Source organism: Phocoena phocoena, chromosome 10 (genome assembly GCF_963924675.1).
Source record: "Phocoena phocoena chromosome 10, mPhoPho1.1, whole genome shotgun sequence".
NCBI classification, from domain to species: Eukaryota; Metazoa; Chordata; class Mammalia; order Artiodactyla; family Phocoenidae; genus Phocoena; species Phocoena phocoena.
Genome location: NC_089228.1, coordinates 72,150,027 through 72,172,700, shown reverse-complemented (window position 1 = coordinate 72,172,700; position 22,674 = coordinate 72,150,027). Strand labels below are relative to the sequence as shown.

General features: G+C 52.5%; 1 protein-coding gene across 4 annotated transcripts in view; it reads left to right on the top strand.

The window, feature by feature from the left end:
• Positions 1–330: 330 nt before the first annotated feature.
• TRERF1 (transcriptional regulating factor 1) overlaps positions 331–22,674 on the top strand; it is a 37,940-nt gene continuing 15,596 nt past the window's right edge. For 2 of the 4 annotated variants that reach the window (XM_065885639.1, XM_065885638.1), the window contains exons 1-10: positions 331–1,728; positions 3,155–3,201; positions 4,099–4,249; positions 5,311–5,559; positions 9,002–9,386; positions 10,779–10,845; positions 11,891–12,030; positions 12,165–12,268; positions 13,782–13,857; positions 21,492–21,580. In XM_065885639.1, the coding sequence (XP_065741711.1) occupies positions 331–1,728; positions 3,155–3,201; positions 4,099–4,249; positions 5,311–5,559; positions 9,002–9,386; positions 10,779–10,845; positions 11,891–12,030; positions 12,165–12,268; positions 13,782–13,857; positions 21,492–21,580 (2,706 nt within the window). Of the gene's footprint in view, positions 1,729–3,154; positions 3,202–4,098; positions 4,250–5,310; positions 5,620–9,001; positions 9,387–10,778; positions 10,846–11,890; positions 12,031–12,164; positions 12,269–13,781; positions 13,858–21,491; positions 21,581–22,674 lie in introns of all 4 variants that reach the window. The other 2 variants (XM_065885637.1, XM_065885640.1) reach the window with 2 other exon arrangements.

Genomic DNA, 22,674 nt, shown 5'->3' with positions numbered 1-22,674 from the left:
GTGGTAGATACAGTAGCTCATCGCAAAACATCCAAGTAAATCCTTTCCTGCCCTTTGCATCTTGTCTTGCAGTTGTGAGCAGCATCTCTTCACCACCGTGGTGTTTGGTCCGTACCTCAGCCCGGGTGAGGATGTAAAACCCCTGGCCCTGCACATGCGTGGTAGAGGCCAACAGGAACACCTGGCTCCAGCCACAGTCATGGACATGTCAACCGTGGAGTAGTGTGGACGCTTTCTCTCTGCTTCTCAGGGTTTCAGTCCTTTCGGGTTTGTGTCATTGATCATTTTTTATGGTTTTGCGGCTGGACGTTCACGATCAAGGCAGGCACCATGGGGGATCAGCAACTGTACAAGACCAATCACGTGGCCCACGGTGGTGAGAACCTTTTCTACCAACAGCCACCACTTGGCATCCACGGTGGGCTGAACCACAACTATGGGAATACAGTCCCCGGGGCTGGAATGGATGCCCCTCAGGCATCACCCATCTCCCCCCACTTCCCTCAAGACACTCGGGATGGTCTGGGCTTGCCTGTTGGCTCCAAAACGCTTGGCCAAGTGGACACCTCAAGGCAGGGAGGGTGGGCAGGCCATGCAGGGCCTGGAAACCACGTCCAGCTACGTGGCAACCTGACCAACTCGAACATGATGTGGGGATCTCCAGCCCAGGCGGAGCCCACCGATGGCTACCAGTACACCTACTCCCAGGCCAGCGAGATCCGGACCCAGAAGCTCACCAGTGGTGTCCTGCACAAGCTAGACTCTTTCACCCAGGTGTTTGCCAACCAAAACCTGCGAATTCAGGTCAACAATATGGCCCAGGTGCTGCACACCCAGTCAGCGGTGATGGACGGAGCCCCTGAAAGCGCCCTCCGCCAGTTGCTGTCCCAGAAGCCCATGGAGCCCCCAGCACCGGCTCTCCCTTCCCGCTACCAGCAGGTGCCCCAGCAGCCTCACCCTGGTTTCACTGGCGGGCTGTCCAAACCAGCCCTTCAGGTTGTGCCGCACCCAAGCCAAGGGCACCCGTATTATGACTACCAGCAGCCACTGGCCCAGATGCCGGTGCAGGGAGGACAGTCACTGCAGGCCCCCCAGATGCTGTCCCAGCACATGCCGCAGCACCAGTATTACCCGCAGCAGCAGCAGCAGCAAGCCGGGCAGCCGCGGATATCAGTGCAAGACATGCAGCCGCCGCCGCAGCAGCAGGTTTGCCCAGCGCAGCCCCAGCAGCTGCAGCAGCGGCAGGGTGCGATGCAGATACCTCAGTATTACCAGTCCTCGCCCATGGCGCAGCATTTGCCAGAGTCGCGGCAGCCGCAGATGCACCTGCAGCCCCCTTCTTATCACAGGGACCCCCACCAGTACACCCCGGAGCAGGCGCACGCTGTCCAGCTGATTCAGCTGGGCTCCGTGCCCCAGTACTACTACCAGGAGCCCCAGCAGCCCTACGGCCACCCCGTGTACCAGCAGAGCCACCTGCCCCAGCCCCAGCAGCCTGAGGACGGTCAGCCCAAGACTTACCCAAGCGACAGGCAGGCCCAGGCCATGCTGAGCTCCCACGGGGACCTGGGGCCTCCAGATACGGGAATGGGTGACCCGGCAAGCTCGGACCTGAACCGGGTCGGCAGTGTGCTGCCCCACCGGCCGCTCCTGTCCCCCAGTGGCATCCACCTCAACAACATGGGGCCTCAGCACCAGCAGCCGTCTCCCAGTGCCGTGTGGCCCCAGGTATTCTCACAGTGGCTGTTTCTCCTGGTGTCTCAGTGTGCCCATGGGCCAGCCAGAGATGCGTCTATGCAGTGCCCAGTCCGCTCTCCAAACCCCTCCGACACTTCTGTTCTTTATTTGTTCCACAAACGTTAGCCAGACGCTGTGGAATGCAAAAGCGATTTTGACTCAGTCCTTTGCCCATAGAGCTTACAGTCTCACTAAGGAGACGGCCAATACACCGTATCGGGTCCTGAATGATGCACATAATGGTCAAGGCCTGATCAGGTGCCCAGGGACCACCACCGTGTCAGGTGCCCCTTAAGTCTGTATCCTTAGGGAATTTCCTATGAAATCGTTCCCCTTTTGGGAGGGAGACCACATTATGATAGCATTTCTCAAAGTCTAAAGCCCAGAATAGGAGTTCCATAGAATGTTGAACGGATATTGCTGGGAGGAGGGGAATGGGTTCTCTGGATAAACAAATATGCGGGTTCTTAAAGTGAAACGGGCTGCAGTGCTGCTGGGCTTCTCAGAGCCTTTCATATGCTCATGTGCACTGCAGATCTCCCCAAGGGATACCTTGTGTAGTTGCAGAGGTGAAAACCTTAGCTGCCCACAGGATCCAGGCAGGTAAAGTCAGTAAGCAAAACGGCCTGGTATGAGATGATAAGGACTGTGTGGACTAGAGAGCAGACGTCCCATCTAATGACATTCTTGGGATTTTTTAAAACAGTCCAGCCAAGCAAACCATGTCTGCAGGCCAGATTCAGCCTGAGGGTGACGGTTATTAACCCTTGATTATTTCCAAAATGTATTTGATCACAAAACTGCCTACTGTGTCCTGGGCACCGTTCAGGCCTTCGCGGTGTCCCAGGTGCTCCACTCAAGTGACAACAAGGTCGGGGGAGGAGGGCACCTTGAATGGGACTGGGGTAGATGGAGAGAGGGCTCCGATGAAGGTTGAAGACCAGGCATAAAGTCCCCTTGACCCGGTTTTGTTTAAGACTCAGGCCTGTAGTAACTGAGAGACTTGGTGAATATAAGAATAAGATGACATGGCCAAAGCTGAGGTCTCCCAGCGTGAGGCTGTGTCGTCCAGCCCTCCATTCGGGAATGGAGCCTGTCTGTGTACAGAATAGGTGGACAGGGAGAACAGGAAGGAAGGAGGTGGGGGATTGAGTCCCAGTGGGCTTGTGGCTGGTGGGGCTCCGTGAGGGGGCGTGGCCCCAAACCAGGGAACATCAGGGGAAAGAAATCTGGAAGCCTCAGGTGTGGAAGGGCAAGGGCGTGCGTATCTGTGAGCCCGGTCAGCGTGAGGCAGAGAGCGGAAAGAATCCTAGAAGTGTGCAGGCCCTGGGGTTCCCGCCGCTCAAGGACTCCTCCCATCAGAAACACATTTGTTTTTTTTCTTCTTTCTTCTGGTGTCCTGCATGGCTCAAAATAGATGCACCTACCTGATGGCAGAGCCCAGCCAGGGTCCCCTGACTCAAGGTAGGATGGATGCATGGAGGCTTGTTGGCATTTTGGGAGACTGGAAGGTTTCCCTGAACTGTCTCGTGATTCATTTCTAAATTCAAAGTCAATTCCTCAAAGAAATTTGTAAGAATAATAATAGCAGCTATTGTTTTTGAGTGCTTATTATTACTTTATATCATACGTAATAAAAGTAGTAGCTCCATGAGGGTTGGTGTGATTACCATGTGCCTAGCACATAGTAAGCACTCAACCACTGTTAACTATTATTATCATTATTATTTTACAAATGAGAAAACTGAGGCTCAGAGAGCTTAAGGTTGCACATCAAGAAAGTAGGGATGCTGGGATAGACTCCAAAGCCCCTGTTCTGCCCTCTGTCCATTCAGTGAGTATTTATTTAGTACCTACTGTGTGCTAGGCATGGAACTAAGCTATGAGGATGCCCCAGTGAATAGTACAGTCTTGTTTCCTCCCCTCATGGGTTTGGTAAATAAAGACTTAGCCAGAACCTTACAAACTAAGACATGCAACCTGGAGGCTGAACCAGAAGACTGAGACCCATGTGTCTAAGGGAAGACTTCTGGAAGAGGAGAGCCGAAGCTGATTCTAGAAGGGTCATAAGCCAGAGGTGGGAAAAAACCCAGCACCTGAAGGCCTGGAATGAAGAAAGACGTTTGGTTCAACTCTTGCATGATCTTGAGCACGCCCTTTCCTACTCTTGAGCCTCAGTTTTCCATCTGCAAATTGGGCTTAGTTCTCTGAAGGGAATTGGGGTAATACAAGTAGGGCCATGGCCGTGGGAGCTCTGGATGAATGAAATGGGTTCATTGTAGGGTGTGAGGTCTTGTGATGAGTCACTGTTTCCCGTCATCAATGTGTGTGTCCTCTCCACTTGGTCCTACCCTTGAGCAGTGGCCAACCAAAAGGAGTGTTTGGGGAGCAGTTTGATGCCAAGAACAAGCTGACATGCTCCATCTGCCTGAAGGAGTTCAAGAGTCTGCCTGCCCTGAACGGCCACATGCGGTCCCACGGGGGGATGAGGGCCTCCCCCAGCCTCAAACAGGTGAGGAGGAGTCAGTCCCCGGTCCTTCCCAGGCCATGTGCTGCTTGCTTTGCTTTGCTGCCATCAGAGAGTGATGTGAGCCCCACTCGGGGAACCTGAGGAGGCATAGCCCTTCCCTAACGAAAGTACTCAAGCTTTGACGCTGGGAGCCAGCCAGGTCACACAGTCTCCGCTTCCACTGGCTTCATGAACAAGAGTCCAGAACTGAGGTGGTAGAAATCCTTTTAGGGGATCCCAGCCTCTCCAGCTCCTGGAGAAGACAGCAAAGAAAACATGTTGATGCACTATTGTTTTCAACTTCTGCTCCTTGAAGTACTCAAGACCAGGGTCCCTTGGGCCTTCCAGATCCGTAGTCAATGGCCAGGGAAAGCTAATGTGACCATCGGGCTCCCAGCCAGCATTCTCTGTTCACCAGGGCACTAGTGGTAGACTCTAACATCCGAAGACCTTTGAATGCCCTTAGGATTATCCAGGCAGGATGCCCTTGTGGTGAACTACCCATGCAGTTTTAGAGTTAGATTAAAATTCAAAGAACTTTCTCAATTCTTTGAATGCTGTTAATCTTAATTTAAGTCTATGGGATTAACTCTGTTCACCAAAAACTTTGATGTGACCCAGGTCACTCCGTCTCCCGACCATGCCAGTTAAAAGAGCTTTTCCTCCATTTGACAGATGAGTAAACTGAGGCCCATAGAATTAAAAGGTCCTGCACAAGAGCTTGTGTTTTTTTTGTTTTTTTTGTTTTTTTTTGGTCTGATTCTAAGTCCATGTCCTTTTCTTTAAAAGCAATGACAGCCACACAAAAATTTTTCTTCACTATTTGTTTTAATATACAAGTGATACACGGTCAAGATTTTTTAATGTAGAAAATCAAGTGCCTTGTCCATTGCCGACGGGCATCACTGGAGCCGAGGGACTCAGGCTGGCAGGAAGGAAACCACCCTGCAGCGGTTCTCTGTCACCCACGTGTGATGTCCAGGAACGTTTCAGGAAGAGCAAAGTGCATCCCCCCCATGAGAGCTGCTCTCAGCCCAGGATCAAAGCCTTTATTGTCTGTGTAGGAGGAAGGAGAGAAGGCCCCGGTGCCTCCGCCTCAGCCGCCACTGCCGCCTCCGCCTCCGCCTCCGCCGCCACCGCAGCTCCCACCCGAGGCGGAAAGCCTCACGCCTATGGTCATGCCCGTGTCTGTCCCTGTCAAGCTTCTCCCGCCCAAGCCCAGCTCTCAGGGCTTCGCCAACAGCGTCGCTGCCGCCCCCTCAGCCAGAGACAAGCCAGCCAGCTCGATGTCGGACGACGAGATGCCCGTGCTCGTGAGGATGACCCTCTCTCCCCCACACTCACCCCAAGGGGCTGCCCCCCACCCGCCTGCTGTGAGTTGCTGCTCTGCCCTGCCTGCCTGGGGTGGGGATATCCCTTTGCTTTCTTGGAGATGGGGACAGCTCTGCCAGGGCCCCTGGCCTGAGCTCAGACGTGACTTGGCCTCTCCGGGCTGAGCCCCCCGCGGCCACCTTGGGAATCCCATCCGTGTCCGCACTGCCTGCCACCCAGTAAACACCTGGCACTCTACCAGGCTAATGGTCTGGGTTAGAGTCTGAGAGACCCGAAGATGTTCCTAGATTAAACAGAGGTGATAACTCAGCTGGTGATCGCAGTTATTAAAATATGGAAGTACTGTCCCAGATAATAAATAGCTACTGCCCAGGGTCCTGGCCCCTCCCCCAGGACCTCCAGACCTCCCCAGATCCAGCAACCAAAGAGGCAACCCCTGGCACAGCAGGTCCTCCAGGCAGTAGCGCTGGCATCCATTCTGATGGTGAGTCAGCCTTACCACATGCTTAATATCTTCAGTATCACCCCTGTGTAAATAAATACCCTCAGAGGACCGGATTCATTAAGATTCCCAAAGTAATTCCCCTGAGACACCCACCCCCCAATCTCAAGAAAGCAAAGAGATTTGTGTTTCTTATTCACTGTTCTTCTCTTTCTCAAGTTCCGAGCGCATCACCCAAGCAGCTTAGCTTGGCTCTGGGACAGAGATCTCTCTCACTCTCCTTCCCTCTCTCTCTCTCTCTCTGTCCCCCTCCCCCTCTCTCCCTCCCTCCACCCCTCCCCGGGGGAGTCTGTAACCCATGTGATTCACTACATCAGATTTGTCCCCTCCCCACAGAGTAGTACACTGAGTCACATTTGTCCTCACAGAATAGGCAGCTGCTGGGATTCCAGGAGACACGAGTGGGGTTGGGCCAGAATAGGGATCAGGAGGATAATTAAGAGAACTAGAAAAATCCAGAAAGAGCCTTTTTGGTTTTCTATGTAATATCAGGGCTCAAAAGAGGAAAGACAGATGGACAACCTCTAGAGGCGAGGATTCTCATCAGCTGGCAGGTCTTGGGGGCCAGCAACAGGCAGAGAGATGAAACGACACAGCCAAGCCCCCTCTTTGCCCAGGGAAGTTCCTCATTTGGTGGGAGGGATGCTGTTTCTACCCTTTGGAAACTCTCAGCCTGAAGCTGGAGAGTAAGGATCGTAGTCACACAGGGGTCAGAGCCCCAGGCAGCAGCCCCGCCCCAGTTCAAGACAGAGCAAGGCAGCAATGCCCTGCGTGTGGCTGGTGGGGGACATACCTGGGGAGCTAAGGTCATTAGGGACTGGGATGAGGCAAGGGAAGTTTGATGCGAGTTTGCTTAGAAGATCGTCAAGAGGGGAGTTCCAAGGCAGAGGTGAACTTGGTTTTGTGGGAAGGGTGAGAGACATACTGTGAGGAGATAAGCCGAAATGGAAGCGTGTAGGTAGGGCTTGAGTAAGTGTGAGCAAGGTCCTGACACTTAATATAAAGAAATCAAAATGTCCAAGTAGGAGCCCTGTGTTTTAATCCCCACTCTGCTCCTAGCCATCTGGGATGCAGCCAGCCGAGACCCTTCCCCTCTCAGAACTTCAGTTTCTCCCTGATCTGGGTTTGGGGGGCAGGGGTGGTGTTGGCCTCCTCAGTGACTGTCATCTCTCTGGGGAGCTTTTAAAACCTCTTGGCGCTTGGCCCTGTCTCCAGCTTGGCTGGAACTCTGTAAATGCTTCCTCCCACCTGACATCCAGGTCTGATATTCCGGGGGCCTTCCCTGGCCCAGGGTCTCAGAGCCTTGCCTGGAGGATGGGAAAGTCCCAGAATAGAGCTGTTGTAACAGAACCCAGAGGCTCGTAGAGAGAGCCCGAAAGGGACCTTTGGCCCTGTGGTCAGAGGTCTGGATCCCAGTGCAGGGTTGAAGTCACTCGGGGTCCTCAGGTGACCACATCCGTTACCCAGGAACCAGGTGTGAAGTGTCAAGATGGCTCCCCAAGTTGGGGGCACGTGCACCTTCTTCCCATTGCTCAGCCCCCTCTCTCCACCTTAGCCTCAGGTGGTGAGGAGCCCCCTGGTGGGGAAAGGAAGCAGGTTGGGGCTCTCTGACCTAAGGAGAGCCCCCCGGGGGCCTGGGGGTCCCCGCTGCCCCTTCCCCTTTCCTCACCTTTCTGCTTCCCTAGACTCCCCTCCTAGGGGCTGGGACGGCACCCCAGAAGATGATGAAGCTGAGGGAGAGGCACGAGGGGCAGCCTGAAGTGCTGAAGGCAGCAGAAGGGGCCCTGAGGGGGAGGAGCCCAGAGCTGAGAGGTGACTGGGGCAGGTCACATGGCCTGGAGGAGGCTGGTCACGTGACCATGGCCGACCCTTCCCATCACCCCCTGCTGCCTCCTACTCAGGCGTCACCCTGAGCACAGGGATTGCCAGGGACCACAGCTGTGACGAGCACTGGCCTGCAGGGCCTGGGAGGGGACCACAGAACTGCCCAGAACTTTTCTGCAGGTATCCTCACAGCCCCTCCCAACCGCACGGCTGCCTCTCCAGCCACACCCAGCTCTCCGTTTTTCTGGGCTGATGCTGGCATACAACCAAGACTGTTTGTGTTTGGCTTGGGCATGCCCTGCTTATCTCTTTCCGTGCGTGTGTTTACTTATTAGTATATCTGTACCCATGTGGCAGATCTTCCTTCCAGAAGATGCTTGGTTCTGCTGGAATAAAATAAACTAACCCTGCTGACAGGAAACCAACCTACAAGAAGGGTTTGCCACAGATAAGCCACCAGTGCTGGGAGCAGTAATGAGGGGTGGTGAGGCGGGGAGGCTCACCAGATCCACTTCTAGGAGAGCACATGAGACGGGCCTCAAAGATCCGCGATGGCTCTCCTCAACCCTAAGGTTACCTTGAAGAAGAGCCCAGTGTGGGTCACTGGCCCTGGGAGCCTTGGCCAAGGCCTGACCCCCTCTTCCTGCCCCACAGCCTCTGCCCAGCTTCCCTGAATAGATTCTTCTGTCGCCGCCTCAGAACATGTGTTATCTGTCCCCGATGTCAGTCCCCGGGGAGCAGTGGGGAATTAAAGGGCCCACTCAGCTGGATTCCACTCACCAGATGGGAATGCAGTGATAAGCGATAAAGAATGTGAATATATTCTTTCTTGCCCACCCACTATTCCTACCACCCCCATCCCTCTCCAGACATGAGGGATTTCCTCCAAAACCAAAGTTTTCTGCCTAATCAAGCCACCAGATCTCGCCTCGTCTGAAGTGGATGTGGCCGTTTCTGAAGGCGGAGGATGCTGGGGTCAGACGAGTGGAAGGGGGGAGGGGTCCCCGTTAGGACAGCAGTCCCCCTTCCCTCAGCCTGTGGAAAGGGCCTGTGGGAAAAGCCCAAGTATTTGAATCGGATCATTCTTCCCATTGTAGGAAATTCCCAAGAAGCATCAGCCGGGCTTGGCCAAAGCTGAGGAAGCCCTCAAGACCGCGCCGGAGAAGAAAAAGTTCCGGCACCGGCCGGAGCCGCTCTTCATCCCGCCTCCGCCCTCCTACACCCCCAACCTCGCCGCCTCGCACTCTGGCGCCACCCTGTACCAGAGCCAGCTGCGCTCCCCGCGCGTCCTGGGCGACCACTTGCTCCTCGACCCCGCCCACGAGCTGCCCCCCTACACGCCCCCGCCCATGCTCAGCCCGGTGCGCCAGGGTTCGGGGCTCTTCAGCAACGTGCTCATCTCCGGCCACGGCGCCGGCGCGCATCCGCAGCTGCCCCTCACGCCCCTCACGCCCACGCCTCGCGTGCTGCTCTGCCGCCCCAGTGAGTCGCCCCTGTCCCCGCCTCCGCTACCTCAGGGGCGGTGCCCCGACTGTGCTGGGTGCTGCCCCAGGAGGCCTCGCGTTCTGTCGTCTCGTTTTCCACAGACCTTGGCGGTGGCTCGATTCTGTGTACCAGGCAATGTGCTGGGGGCTAGAAAGAATACTTCTCAGGGCAAACACAGTCTAGCCGCGGAGACTAACACGTAGAGCGATAATCAGAGTTTCTTTGGGATAGGGAAAAACGAAGGGTGCTGTGGATAACCGTGTAAGACATCCAAAATAAATGTACTAAGTAGGGGCTTCCCTGGTGGCGCAGTGGTTGAGAGCCCACCTGCCGATGCAGGGGACGCGGGTTCGTGCCCCGGACTGGGAGGATGCCACATGCCTCGGAGCGGCTGGGCCTGTGAGCCATGGCCGCTGAGCCTGTGCATCCGGATCCTGGGCTCCGCGACGGGAGAGGCCACAACAGTGAGAGGCCCCCGTACCACAAAAAAAATAAAAATAAAATAAAAAAATAAATGTATTAAGTAGATGTACAAATGGGATTATATGTAAGACCACACCTTCACATTTTAGCATGCTGTGTAAAGATCAAGCAGGAGAGCTTCCCTGGTGGGGCAGGGCTAAAGAATCCGCCTGCCAATGCAGGGGACATGGGTTCGAGCCGAGGTCCGGGAAGATCCCACATGCCGCGGAGCGCCTAAGCCCATGCACTACAACTACTGAGCCTGCGAACCACAGTTGCTGAGCCCGTGTGCCACAACTACTGAAGCCCACGGGCCTAGAGCCCGTGCTCCGCAACAAGAGAAGCCACCGCCTGCGCACTTCATCAAAGAATGGCCCCCGCTCACCACAACTAGAGAAAGCCCATGCACCACAGGGAAGATCCAATGCAGCTAAAAATAAAAATAAATAAAAAATTTATTAAAAAAAAAGATCAAGCAGGAGAGCCCTGTAGCCAGGATCTCTTTCTGGAGCAAGAATAGTTTCATAGAAATAAAACAAATTAACAGGGGAATTCCCTAGCGGCCCAGCGCTTAGGACTCCACACTTTCACTGCGGAGGGCCTGGGGTCAATCCCCGGTCGAGGAACTAGGCTCCCACAGGCCCCGCACACACAGCCAAAAATTATTTTTAAATAATTTTTAAAATAAATAAAAAGCTTAAGCAGACCAGAGTGGGGCAGCTGGCCACTCCTTACCCTGTGTGAGAAGTGGGGAAACGCTAAGCCACGTTGCTCCACATTCCATCCAACTCCTCGGAGACTGCTGGGGTAACTCTGGCATGGGTTGGGTAGGAGAGGGGCCTTGTCATGACTGTTTAGGTAACTGCTCATTTAGTTTCTTCAGTACCCTTCCCTGTTGACCAGTGACCCCTGGTTTTTGTGCTTCAGACAGCATCGACGGCAGCAACGTGACAGTCACCCCAGGGCCTGGAGAGCAGACTGTTGATGTCGAACCGTAAGGAAAAGCCAATTATTCTTTAGAACAGAAGCCTCAGCCTAGAAAAGGGATGGGGAGCTTTGAGAAGTGTAGCTAGTGCTTCTGGGATCAGAGTGGCCACTGGGCAAGAAGTTGTAGAAAATGTAGGATCGTGGAATTTCTCAAGTACTGTTGTTTCCCTGTAATTGCCAGTATTTCAAGGCCTTTTCTAAAGATTAAACACATTAAAAGCAAGGAGCCTTGTGTTTGGAGAACCAGGCGTCCCCATCTGTGGCTCTGTGAGCCAGTTTGGTTGGGGCCACATGCCTTCACATCCCCAGTGACATTGAGACATCTGTCTCAGGGTGCCTAGCTCTCCACGAGGCTCCATCCAAATGCCCTTGATCCCCCAGCCCCTCCCTAAGATTCTTAGCTGATCCTCCAAGTGGCCTTGTTGAGTAATTGAGTTGGGGGGTATAATGGAAGAGAAAGCTGGTTATTTTCATGGATAAGCACAGAAGAGGCCAGATGGTAGAGTGGTGAGTAGATTGAGTCAGGAATCAGGAAACCTGGTTCCAGCACCGTTTTGTTATTTGATCTTGATCAAGTTAACCTTTCTAAGCTTTAGTTAATTAATCTGTTGAGTAGGAATAATTATCACTGCCTTGCTTACATCACAGGTCTTGGTGAGGTTCAGATGGGATCATTTGTGTGAAAGTGGTCTGAAAGGACTAAAAAATGGAATAAGCACTTTGTATTTGTCCCATTGGGTTAAGTGGTACCCTCGGCCGTGCTCTGGGCAGCTGTTCCCTTGGAATTAGGACCCTCCCTCTCCCAGTTATAGGGAGCTTTGAAGCCCCAGGCAGGCTTCTCCCTTGCTCCCCACAGCATCTCTCCCCAATCGTAAAGCTGTTCCTTATCCCAGTGGAAAGGCCATGCCTGGAATCTTCAGATCACACTGTGAGGAAATGCCCCTGCATTCTTCTTGCAGAAGGAACTGGTTTCCTTCTTTTTCAAGTCGCTGACAGTTGCCCTTGGTCTCAAATTGAAGACCACACTGTTGTTTTTCTTCTTGTGATTAAAGACGCATCAACATTGGCTTGAGATTCCAAGCGGAGATCCCAGAACTCCAGGATGTCTCTGCCCTGGCCCAGGACACACACAAGGCCACACTGGTATGGAAGCCCTGGCCAGAGCTGGAAAACCACGACTTCCAGCAAAGAGGTATTGGCAGCATGGGAAGAACTGGGCAGGAAGGGCTGGATCCTCTCCCGGGGGCCTCTGGCTCCAGGATCGGTTTGTCTTTCCGGTGACCCTGAGCTCTTTCTGATGCAGTGGCCTCTCTTTGTTCCCAACAGTGGAGAATCTCCTGAATTTGTGCTGTTCAAGTGCGTTGCCAGGTGGAGGGACCAATTCTGAATTTGCTTTGCACTCTCTCTTCGAGGCCAAAGGTGATGTGATGGTAAGGAACTGTGAAAAGGAGGCTTCCCGGTTCATATGCTTCATGTCAGAATTCTGAAAAGTATTTTACGAAGTTTCTGTGTTGTTTCATGCCCCTCACAACCAACTCTTAAGATGATGACCAGTTGGTGTGCCTCCCATGTTCCTTATCTCAATGAGTAGGCCAGGATTTGAAAGCCTGCAGAAAACCTCCAGTTGGATTTCTGTTTACACATCTGTTCCTAAGTAATAATGATGGCAACATCTGTTTTGGGAAACTAGAATTTCTTTTCAGCAGTCTTGTAATTCACATCGGGGAACAGGTCTGCAGTGATGGAAGTAGAAGGCCTTCCTGAAGCAAGGCTTGGCCTAAAATAACCTGTCTGTCATACTCTGCTCGTCATTCCTCCCTACCTGGAAATCAGCCAGAATTTGACGTTCATAGAACCGTTTGCTCCCCTAACCAAAGTGAAATGTTCGCTGTGCACCATCTGGTGTCATTCTTCCACTTTTGGCACGGTTCTCTGGCATCCCCAAACCAGAACTTTGGTGCCCTTTTCCCAGAATCAGAGCTGACCATTTGCCTGCTCAACCTGGACCCCTGGCTGGAGCACTTCGTCACTAGCCTCAGCTTCCCCTTTAGTAAATACATGATTCTTATACCAGAGCTAACCTCCTGCTTTTTTGATTTTATGAAAATGTGAAAGTAAACAAATGTCCCAATACTACCTTCTCATGAGATTACTGATACCCTTCAAGGGTTCTCTAGAATGTTGGAGAACTCTCCTTGACCTTTTAAGATCAGTGCCGCAGAGCCGTGCTTCTCAAACTGTTAACATTCACGCACATCACCTAGGGAGTCTTGTTAAAATGCAGGCTCTTATTCAGCAATTCTGGAGGCGGGGCCCAAGGTGCTGCATTTCTAACCTGCTCCCAGGGGATACCCGTGCTGCTGGTCCATGGACGACACTTGGAGTAGCAAGATTTGAGATCCCCAAACCATCCACAGCTCAACTCCACCTGCACCACTTTTTTAACAAACTCAGTGAGGCTGAGGGACGTAGATTTGAAAGGGTTATTTAGCAAGGCTCCCTGGAAGGACAGTATGTGGTACAGTTATTACTAATATAGCTGTTGATGTTCAGTTGTAATGAAACATGTGATTTTTCTGCAAAAACAGTTCCAGATCACCCACTCATTTCCTTAGAGACTCAGCCTCCAAACAGAGGAGGCTCCACCGTATCTCTGAAGCTGGGGCCCTCACCAAGGAAGGAGTGGGTTTTGGCTGCCACCTGGGTTTTTGGGACAAGACCAGCTGGCTGCAGGCATGGGTGGAGGAGGTATTAGGATGATGAGTCCTGTTGGGTGCTGACCAGAAGGAAGACCCCAAATCGGGGAGTCTCCTCTGTTTTTCCTTCCAGCCCCCCAACCCCGGGCCCTGCAATGCTGGCTCGTTTTCCCCGTTAGGCAGATGGTCTTCTGAGGACACAAGCCCCGTGACTGACTCTCACCTTTTCTCTCCCACGGGTCTGCAGGCTGCTCTGGAAATGCTGCTGCTGCGGAAGCCAGTCAGGTTAAAATGTCACCCTTTAGCAAATTACCACTATGCCGGTAGGTTGCCCGGAGCCCTGTGCCCCCTTGCTTCCCAAGAGCGGGCTGTCTGCGTGTTGGTCGTGTCCCCTTTTAATAACAAATAGCACCCATTCTGTCCTCAGCGCCGCTTGTGCTCTCAAGGCCTCTGGGGCGTAGGTGGTGGGGCAGCTGTGTCGGCTGGCTGGTCGCTGTCGGGCATTTGTCTGTCTGGGCCTGCCCCTCCTGGGTGTGCCAAGAGCTGGACGAGGGGACAAGGCCCGCACGTGCAGCAGTGAGATCGGTGCACCCGGAGGAAGAGCCACAGGGGGTAGACCACAGAGGCAACAGCACGCAGTGGCCCCTGGGCTTTGGGATCAGTAGATGTGGGTTCACATCTTGCCTGCACCCCGTGGCCTTCTGCAGCCTTGGTTTCCTCACCTGTAAAGTGGGGCTCATACTCCATCCCTCGCAGGATTTTGTGACGTTTTGAGAGAGTATATGGAGCCCAACGCCTGGTACAGTCTAGTAGCTTTATTGTTCATTGGTTGAACAGTTAATGAGCACTTCCTATGTACAGGAAACTGCCTAGCACTAAGAGGGGGAAGTGACAGTGACAGATGTAGACAGAGTCCTGTCCTGTGCAGTTTGGAGTCTGAGGGGTAGGCAGTTATTAAATGACGGATCACTAATGGCGGGAGAAAGATGTGTACATGCACGTGTATACGTGTGCATGCCCAGATACATGTACACGTACATATACATACGAGTCTCTCTTAGGAGGGGGTGGATTAACGGTGGCGTCACCAGTACGAGGGAAAGAGGACACACCTTGGAGAGTTGAATGGAGTTAGAGTCGTGCAGAGAGAGTGAAACAGGCTGGGGAACCTGCGGTGACAATGAAGTTGGAGTCAACATTTGTATTTCCGTTAACTAGTAGCCCTGTCCATTCTGGGGGTCTCCACGCACCTGCCCGGGTTCTCTGTTTCAGAGAGGGCTGGGTCCTCCAATGCCCCTTGGTTGTTAATCATTTGAAGGTGTCTCTGGTGCCTGGGGGGACCGTGCGTAGATGGGTGCTAAGTACTTCAGTGGCCTTGGGGACCCAGTAAATACCTTTTCCAGTCCTCAGTCTAGGCGGCCAGATGTGGCCTCAGGTGAGGGCTGTTCTGCAGATTCCGGCGTGTTCTCAGGGGGCTCCCTGTGACCCCACCACCGTCTGCCTTGCAGAACGGGCTCCTCTCCCGAGTTGGCCCTCTTGCCTGTCATCACAGGGTGGAAAGGCCTCAGAAGCCACTCACCTGAACACAGCAAGCCCGGGATGCCTGCCTGTGGATCGCTCCCGGCACACAGGCTGCTGCTGGCACTAGGCAAGCACAGAATGGACACATTGGATAAGAAATCCATCATGTAACCCCATGGCCTCAAGGAGCCAGTTTCTTAATACTGTCTCCATCATTTCCTGCTGGGTGTCTGCCCCAAGTGTGGGTAGAAGATGTGGGAGTTCTCTCTAATCTGCCATGGAAACAATTCAATCCTCTTAATTCCCAGCGTCATCTGCTGCCCATTAAACCCTGACGGGCCGTCCAGCCTCCTGGAGCCTGGGTCAGGCTTCTCTGCTTAGCGAGGAGACTTCCCTAGCATCTGCTGTGGCTGCCCTCGGCCCCTGGGGTGACTGGGGTGGGCGGCGCCTCTGGGCTGCTCATCTCCAGCTGTGAGCAGCCTCGTCTGGGCCCCAAATCCCCCCCAGTTCTTCCCAGCATGCCAAGCAGGTATTGTGATCTTTTTAGTGTGTGTCATGACATAAAAGAGACGGGAAAGCTATGGGCTAGAGACCACCTCCACCCCAAACAACACCGAACAACAATCTTAAAATAGTACTAAAAGCTTTGAAACTAGAAGGCCCTAAACTCTGCTAAAATTCAGTGATCTTCGGGAGTTGGGGGTTCCTGGAAAATCCTTTGCCCGTCCCTTGCGCCCTTTCCCTATAAGCAGACCAGGAGGCACTCTTGTTGCTTCCAGAATCCTTTTGACCCTTGGAGACAAGAGAGGTGGAGCTGTCCGGTGTGAAGGGTTGGTGTCCCATTAGCTGTGTGTCCCCAAGAAAAGGGTGCTCGCCTAGGTCTGCCAGTAATCTCTCTTCTCCAGGAAGTGATCACAGACTGGGTCCCAGAGAATCTTCTAGAATTATGAGCACAAAGGACAAAGGTCACAGATCTCTGAAGTCTGGCCTGACTCCATCCCCTTGACGGTTCCCTTCCAGAACACAGAGGAGGCCACAGAGTCTACCCCCGTCACGTGCCCCAGCTAACAGCCGTGACTGCCTTCCGCCCTTTTAACCACCCCACCCTCTGACTGGTTCCGGGTGTCGGTGAATCCCACCCCCGTGGCGCCGTCCTGCCTTGGCCTTCGTGCTAAGCCCTGTTTGGGTTGCTCTCCAGCAGGACTGTCAGCTCAGGTCCAGCCTTGCTGGGACACTGTCTTCTGAAATCTCCTCTGCTTCCAGCTCTGCGGCTGTGGCCAGTGTCACTCCCGCCCGACTCCGGCCCTGGAATTGCACCCCAGGCTTCCAGTTGTCTAGAGAGAGGTCAGACCTCCCCGGCCTGTGCCCTGGAGGGAAGGTGGCAAGACTGGTTTCAGGGGTGCAGACTGTGAACTGGGGGAGACAGTGACAGGAGCCTGTGAAAATCACTTCCCTCCTGACCTGCCCTTCCACCCCATCCCATCCCATCCCAAGCAGTTCAGTGAGAAAAGGAAAGAGCGACCAGTGCTGGGGCCCAGGAAAGACATCAGTGTAGGTGGGCAGCTTGCCCAGATCTGGGGGCAGCTTGGCAAGCCCGGAAGAGCCCTGTTAAGATCCTCAGAGGAAGGGGGCTGTCACAGTGGCCCCCAGGCTCTCTAATTCACACCCGGTCCAGACCTCTCTCCACACCCTCCGCCCATAAGTTGCAGCGGTTGTTTGCAGTGGCTCCCAGTCAGTGGTTGGGTTGGGTGGGGAAGGCTTGAGTGTGGGTCTGTCAGGGTGACAAGGATGCCTGGTTGTGATTAGAGAGCTTCCGGCGTCTTTGGTTTTTCCGTTGAGCCGGTAGTTCCTGCAGATGGGCACGGAGTGGAGGGGTGTCAGACCTGGCCCTGGGAGTCTTGGCAAGGGTTCAGCAGAGGCTACTGTGGGCCCCCACCATAGCCCAAGCACTCACTGGGTCATGAGCCCTGACCTGACTCCAGAGATGGGAGAGACCTGGAGGGAATATACCCGTTCAGTCGGGGGGAGGCATGGTCTCTGTCTTGGAAGCTGCCCCAGTTTGGTGAAGAGACAGAATTACGTTCTCCAGAGAATACTTTGTAAGAAACGCAGCTGTGAAGTCATCTCACAGGCATCCTTAGCCCATGTCGCTAGCTGGAGAGTGATCCCCTGAAGCGCAGGAACGGAGTTAATACTCACTCTGCTGCTTTGCCTGATGTGGCACTTGTGGAGAAGAGGCTAGTGGACAAGCTCAGGTTCTGGATTCAGATCAAGGCCTCCCTGCCTTTGGCCTCCAGAGGGAACTGTGGTATTACCCGGTTCACCTGCACCCCTAAAAATATTACTCAGTCTTCACCCATCATGGAAAACCTTTCACGGAAATGAAGATCTGGTGTAGAAACAGGTCCTCCTTTTTCTACAATGAGCATGTCTTTCTTATGTAACTGCTATAACAACAGCATCGAGAACAGTTTTTAAAAGCTTGAAAGGAAGACGGACAGGCCCCTCTTTAAAACATACTGTGCCCAAACTTTCTCTCACCCCTCCACGTCTCTTTTTAATTGCCTGCATTCGCTATAGATTGTCCCAAATTTCGCCACCATCCAGAGCCTGTTTCCCAGCAACCGAAGCTCAGAACATTTTTCCTCTGGATACTGTTCCAGCACCAGTTTCCTCCAGTTAATTAGGCTCTTTGTAATTAGCCTTAATCGTCTTGTTAGGGACCCCTGCTGATAACAGCCCACTAGCCAGGAATCCCCAGGGAGAATGGATGGGGGTGGGGGGGGGGTTTGTGTCATCAGCCCATCAACCCCAGGGACATGCTGAGTGGACAGCAGGGATCTCAAAGGGGGAGGGCAGGTGAGGAGTTGGGGCAGCCCCCTGCCTCGCTTTTGCATTTTATCCTGGACTTTGTTCAAGAAATAGAATCCAAGAAGGGCTGGCTTAGAAAACCTTGTTCAAGAAGGAGGAAAATGCTCCTGCCAGACAGACCCCAGGAGGAGAGACGCTGAGCCTTGTCGGGATTACAGGAGGATTTCGGGGCAGGGAGGAGAAGGCTGCAAGTTACAGGTAGCCCAGAGTAAGGCTGTGGGTGGGCACACACACGACAGGGAACGCTGCAGGGACCGGCAGGCTTCATGAGTGCCCACAGATGTCAGCAGGGGACAGCGTGTGTCCCACGGCTGCAGGCTGATTTGGGATCTGCCGTCCGAGTGGCCAGATCTGAAGCATTCTCTGTGCACATACTTCGGACTAAACGCTGCCAGTCACAGCATGACCGTCAGGATCCCCAAGTCACAAAAGAGGAAACTGAGACTCAGAGAAGTAAACTTGCAGGGGCCCCAGAAGGAGTGAGTGGCAGAACCAGGTTCGCAGCCTGTGGTCTCCTGCTTAAAGTCACCCCTTTTATCACAGCACAGTGACTTGATTATTTGGGGCAAGCGCATCCAGATATTATGTCTATATACCCGGCTTCAGCCTGGGAATTCAGCCCAAGAGCCCAGGAGTGGATTCTCAGTCCTGTGGGCAATCCCATGATCAGGGTGCAGTGAAGATGGAGCGTGAGAAGCGATGGACTTGTCTGGCCCCGCCTCTGCCTCTCAGTTTGTGGACACCCTTGTTGGACAGACACGCACGCACAGCACAGTCGCGTGTGCTAAAGCGCAGACCCTAGGACTACGTAGAGGAGCCATCTCTCACCGTCTGAGCACCTCAGGTCGGGGGCAGCACAGAGAGGAAATTGCGAGGGTGCAACCCACTTCCAGTCCAGGACTGGTGGTGTCGAGTGGACACTCTGGGATTGGGAAGACTAAAGACCCCATCACAGGGCAGCAGCCCTAAACACCACCAAAGAGTTGATGGGGAGAAGGCCTCCTTCCCCCGTGAGGCTTGAGGATCCCCCATAACAGGTGGTCCAGGAGGTCACTTCACCTTCTGTGGGGTTACAGCTGGAAGGCCATCTCGGGATGTGTAGGGACATACCTCTCACAAGTAAACCGACCTGGGGACTTAACACTGCGGTTTGGACAGTAATCAGATGACAGGCTTGGCGTGGGGTGGAAGAAAGTGTGTCCACCATAGAGGCTGGGTGCTGGCCTGAGAAGGCTGCGTGGCCCTGTGAGTGTCTCACGGGGGCTTCGAACTGCGCTCTGACTTGGGAAACATAGGATCTGGCTGAGGGTGGAAAGGATTCTCATTCATCTAGTTGGGGGTTTTCATCAGCAAAATATTCCCTAACTTCCTATGTGAGGTGCAACCCAGAGCTGCACAGACTGGACCAGTATCAGGGCAGCACAGCAACCTCCCTATATGCTTGTCCACGGGCTCAGCTAGTGTGACATGTCCACATCATGGTCCTCTTACACCATTGCCTCTCTGATCTCTCTTTGCTGTTTTAATGGATACCTAAAAGGAGCCATGACTCTTCTTTGGTCTTTCAGTTGTTGGTTCAGCCTTTCTGTTTTGCTCTTTCTGTCTCTGCCTCTGGGCAATGGGAGCAAACGGGAGCTGGGACCCGAAGCCCTTAAGTGTTAGACAGAAGTTGAGGAATGGTGATGCCGGTGCTCCAGAGCTCCAAACCCCACCGACGTGCTCTGCTCACATCCACTCTAGCAAAGCCTCTCCAAACCTCTGGCCCCACTTCTCCCTGTTATGGTGGTTTGCACAACCAGAGATGTCCTGGTCTCCAGAACCCGTGGAAGAGGCTTCCTTCTTCCGAGGGTTAATCAGAAAGCTGCTTTCCTTCTAGAATTAAAGAGAGAAACAAACCAAAGAAATCAGGTGGTGGCCCTACTTTTATAGGGGCCTGAAGCAGCCCAGCTGTGGAGAGCATATCCTGCATCTGGAGCCAGAGCTCTCGGCTTAAGGACCCATCAGGGAGTCACACAGAGAAGGTGTTTATTTCAGAAATCTGAGCTGACATCACTGAGTCACATATTTTCTCAAGGACCCAAGGCTGTCTGCCTCCTGCCTGCCTGCCAGGCGTGGTTTCACTTGTTTGAATGATTTGGGCTCAACCTTTTGAGGGAAGAAGCAATTCAGGTTTTCTTACTTTAGCCCCTCCGTCAAGCATAGCAAAATGGAAATCTTGGGCTTGTTCTGGTTGGAAGGAAAAATACTATAGTTTGGGGGATTACAGCTCTGAAAAGTAGAGGCTTATCAAAAGCCCAGCCATGTACCATCCAAAGAATCAGAGATACAGGGAATTCAAAAAATTAGAATGAGGCCGAGTTTCTGCAAACCAGTCACAGTGATTGAGCCCCCAGAAGTAGGACTTGCCTTGGAAATAGGCCAGTACCATTCTCTGTAAACATCTGCATATCCTGCTTTGACAAGAATGTCCAGTTCAGCCAGCAAGGCAAGATGCACCAGCCCGGCACTGCAAGGCCTCTTCTTCATTGGTCTGCAGATTTGTCAGGAACCGGTCCCTCTCACCTCCCAGCCTCATCTGCTTTCCCTTTGCTGGAACCCTGTAGTTGAGTTGTACTGGATTACTGCTTATTTCTTGAACACCTCCATTTCCTCATCTGTAAAATGGGTAGCAGTAATACCAATCTTACAGATTGTCTGTCGAACCAAATGACTACTATCTGTGAAGTACTTTAGAGCCTGGCACATAGTAAGCGCTTATAAGTATTAGGTTTTTTTCCCCTTGTGTCTTGCATATAGTAAACTCCTAAGAAGTATCTGCCGAATGGATGAATGGATGAATGACATGTGTCCTCTCACTGCTTGCCTCTGACTTTGCACATGCCACTTTCTCTCCCCAGAATTCCCTTCCATCTCCTTCTTGCCTGACTTGCTTCTGTGTCTTTTTAAACCCCGCTCAGGTGTTCTCTCCACCTGGAAGCCTTCCCAGCTGCCCTAACCTGCGCGTGCTGTCCCTCCTTTTGTGCCCTATCGGCACCCGACCCCTCCCTTCATCCTCGCAATCATCACCTTGAATGCAGGGCCTCCTGGTTTTCTCCCCACTAGATTGTGAACATCTTGAGGGTGAAGACTGCTGAATCCAGCACATGTGAGGATCACTTGCTACGTGAATGCTTGCCTTCATCCTAATTACATAAAAAAAACTGTAGCTAAACTCCATTAAGCATTCATGGTTTTCCAGTTACTAAGCTAGACACTTTTTGGGCATTACCTTCTTTAACCTTCACAGAAATCTTAAGAGGTGGAGACAATCAGAATTATTCCCATTTGTAGGTAATAAAACTGAGTCTTAGGCTCAGTAACTTGCCAAGGTCAAGGCCACGGCTGAGATCTGAACCCGGGTGTCAGGGCTCCTAACCATTACACTGCACTTCCTATTCAGAAAGGAGTGTGATATGTATTCTATCACATGCTGAACAGTTGTAGTTTGTAACTTAACTAAGTGAACCAGCAACCACAAGTGAGGAGAACTGAGCTGTTTTTTTATGAAATGTGTGTTTTGTTGTAGGTTCGGACAAGTGGACCTCCCTAGAAAGAAAACTGTTTAATAAAGCACTAGCCACTTACAACAAAGACTTTATTTTTGTACAGAAGATGGTAAGTATTCTTTTTCCCATTGCTCACTTGAAACCAAATTTGGGAAGTTGTACACCCAAAGATATATAGAACTATTTGGTTACTGGCTTAAGACTGTCAACAAAAGAATGTCTTCCATCTCTTGCTGGTAAAGGATGGTATTTGTTATGGATGGCTTGGCCCTGGTGTTAGGGATGTGGGGGCAGGAGAATATAGATTATTTGGATGTGGCAGTCGGGGGGAGGGGTATTCTTATCTTAATTAAAATGTGTAATTCATGCATTCTGTCAGAATAAATAGACCTGAGACTTCTGGTTCACAATTTATATAAACTATTTCATGTGTATTTGACAGATCTATAGTGTTTCTGACAGAATTGGGGGAGGGGGGATTGGAGAAGGGAGAATATGAGCCGTCCCCCTAGCAGAGTTTCTGGTGTTGGGCCCCTGATCATAAGGACAGTGTTAATAAAAATAATATGTTACAGGGACTTCCCTGGTGGTCCAGTGGTTAAGACTCCAAGCTTCCACTGCAGGGGGCACAGGTTCGATCCCTGGTCAGGGAACTAAGATCCCGAAAGCTGTGTGGTGCGGCCACATAATAATAATAGTAACAACTATAACATGTTACATATACAGCATTTCACAGCAAAGTAGAGCTCTTTAACAAAGATGAAATAGTGCTTTATCCAGGACATAATAAACATAATAGGCCTTAATTGGCTGAGAGATGGTTTAGGCCAAAAGTTACAATGATTCAGAGTGTTTCAGCAAAATGATGAATGATGGAGCCATACTGAGTTATTAAGATGCTCAGGTCCACAGAGAACAGGGTCCCAGGTGACAGCTGCCATTGGCTCTGGGCTGGGCCTCAGTGTTGTCCCGGGTTCATGTCTCCTGTCTTTAATCCTGGGCCTTGACTGGATGAGAATCAGAATAGGTGGACTTTTTCTCCAACTTGCCTCCGTCTTCAGATCTGAATTCGCACCCGACTTACTTACTCTGCCCTGGAGGCCACTGGACTCTTTGCTGCCCTCTATCCCAGCAGCTCCCAGGCTCCCGTCTCTCCTGGGTCACCTTCCCCCGGGACTGATCTGTCCTCAGCCTCATTCCTTA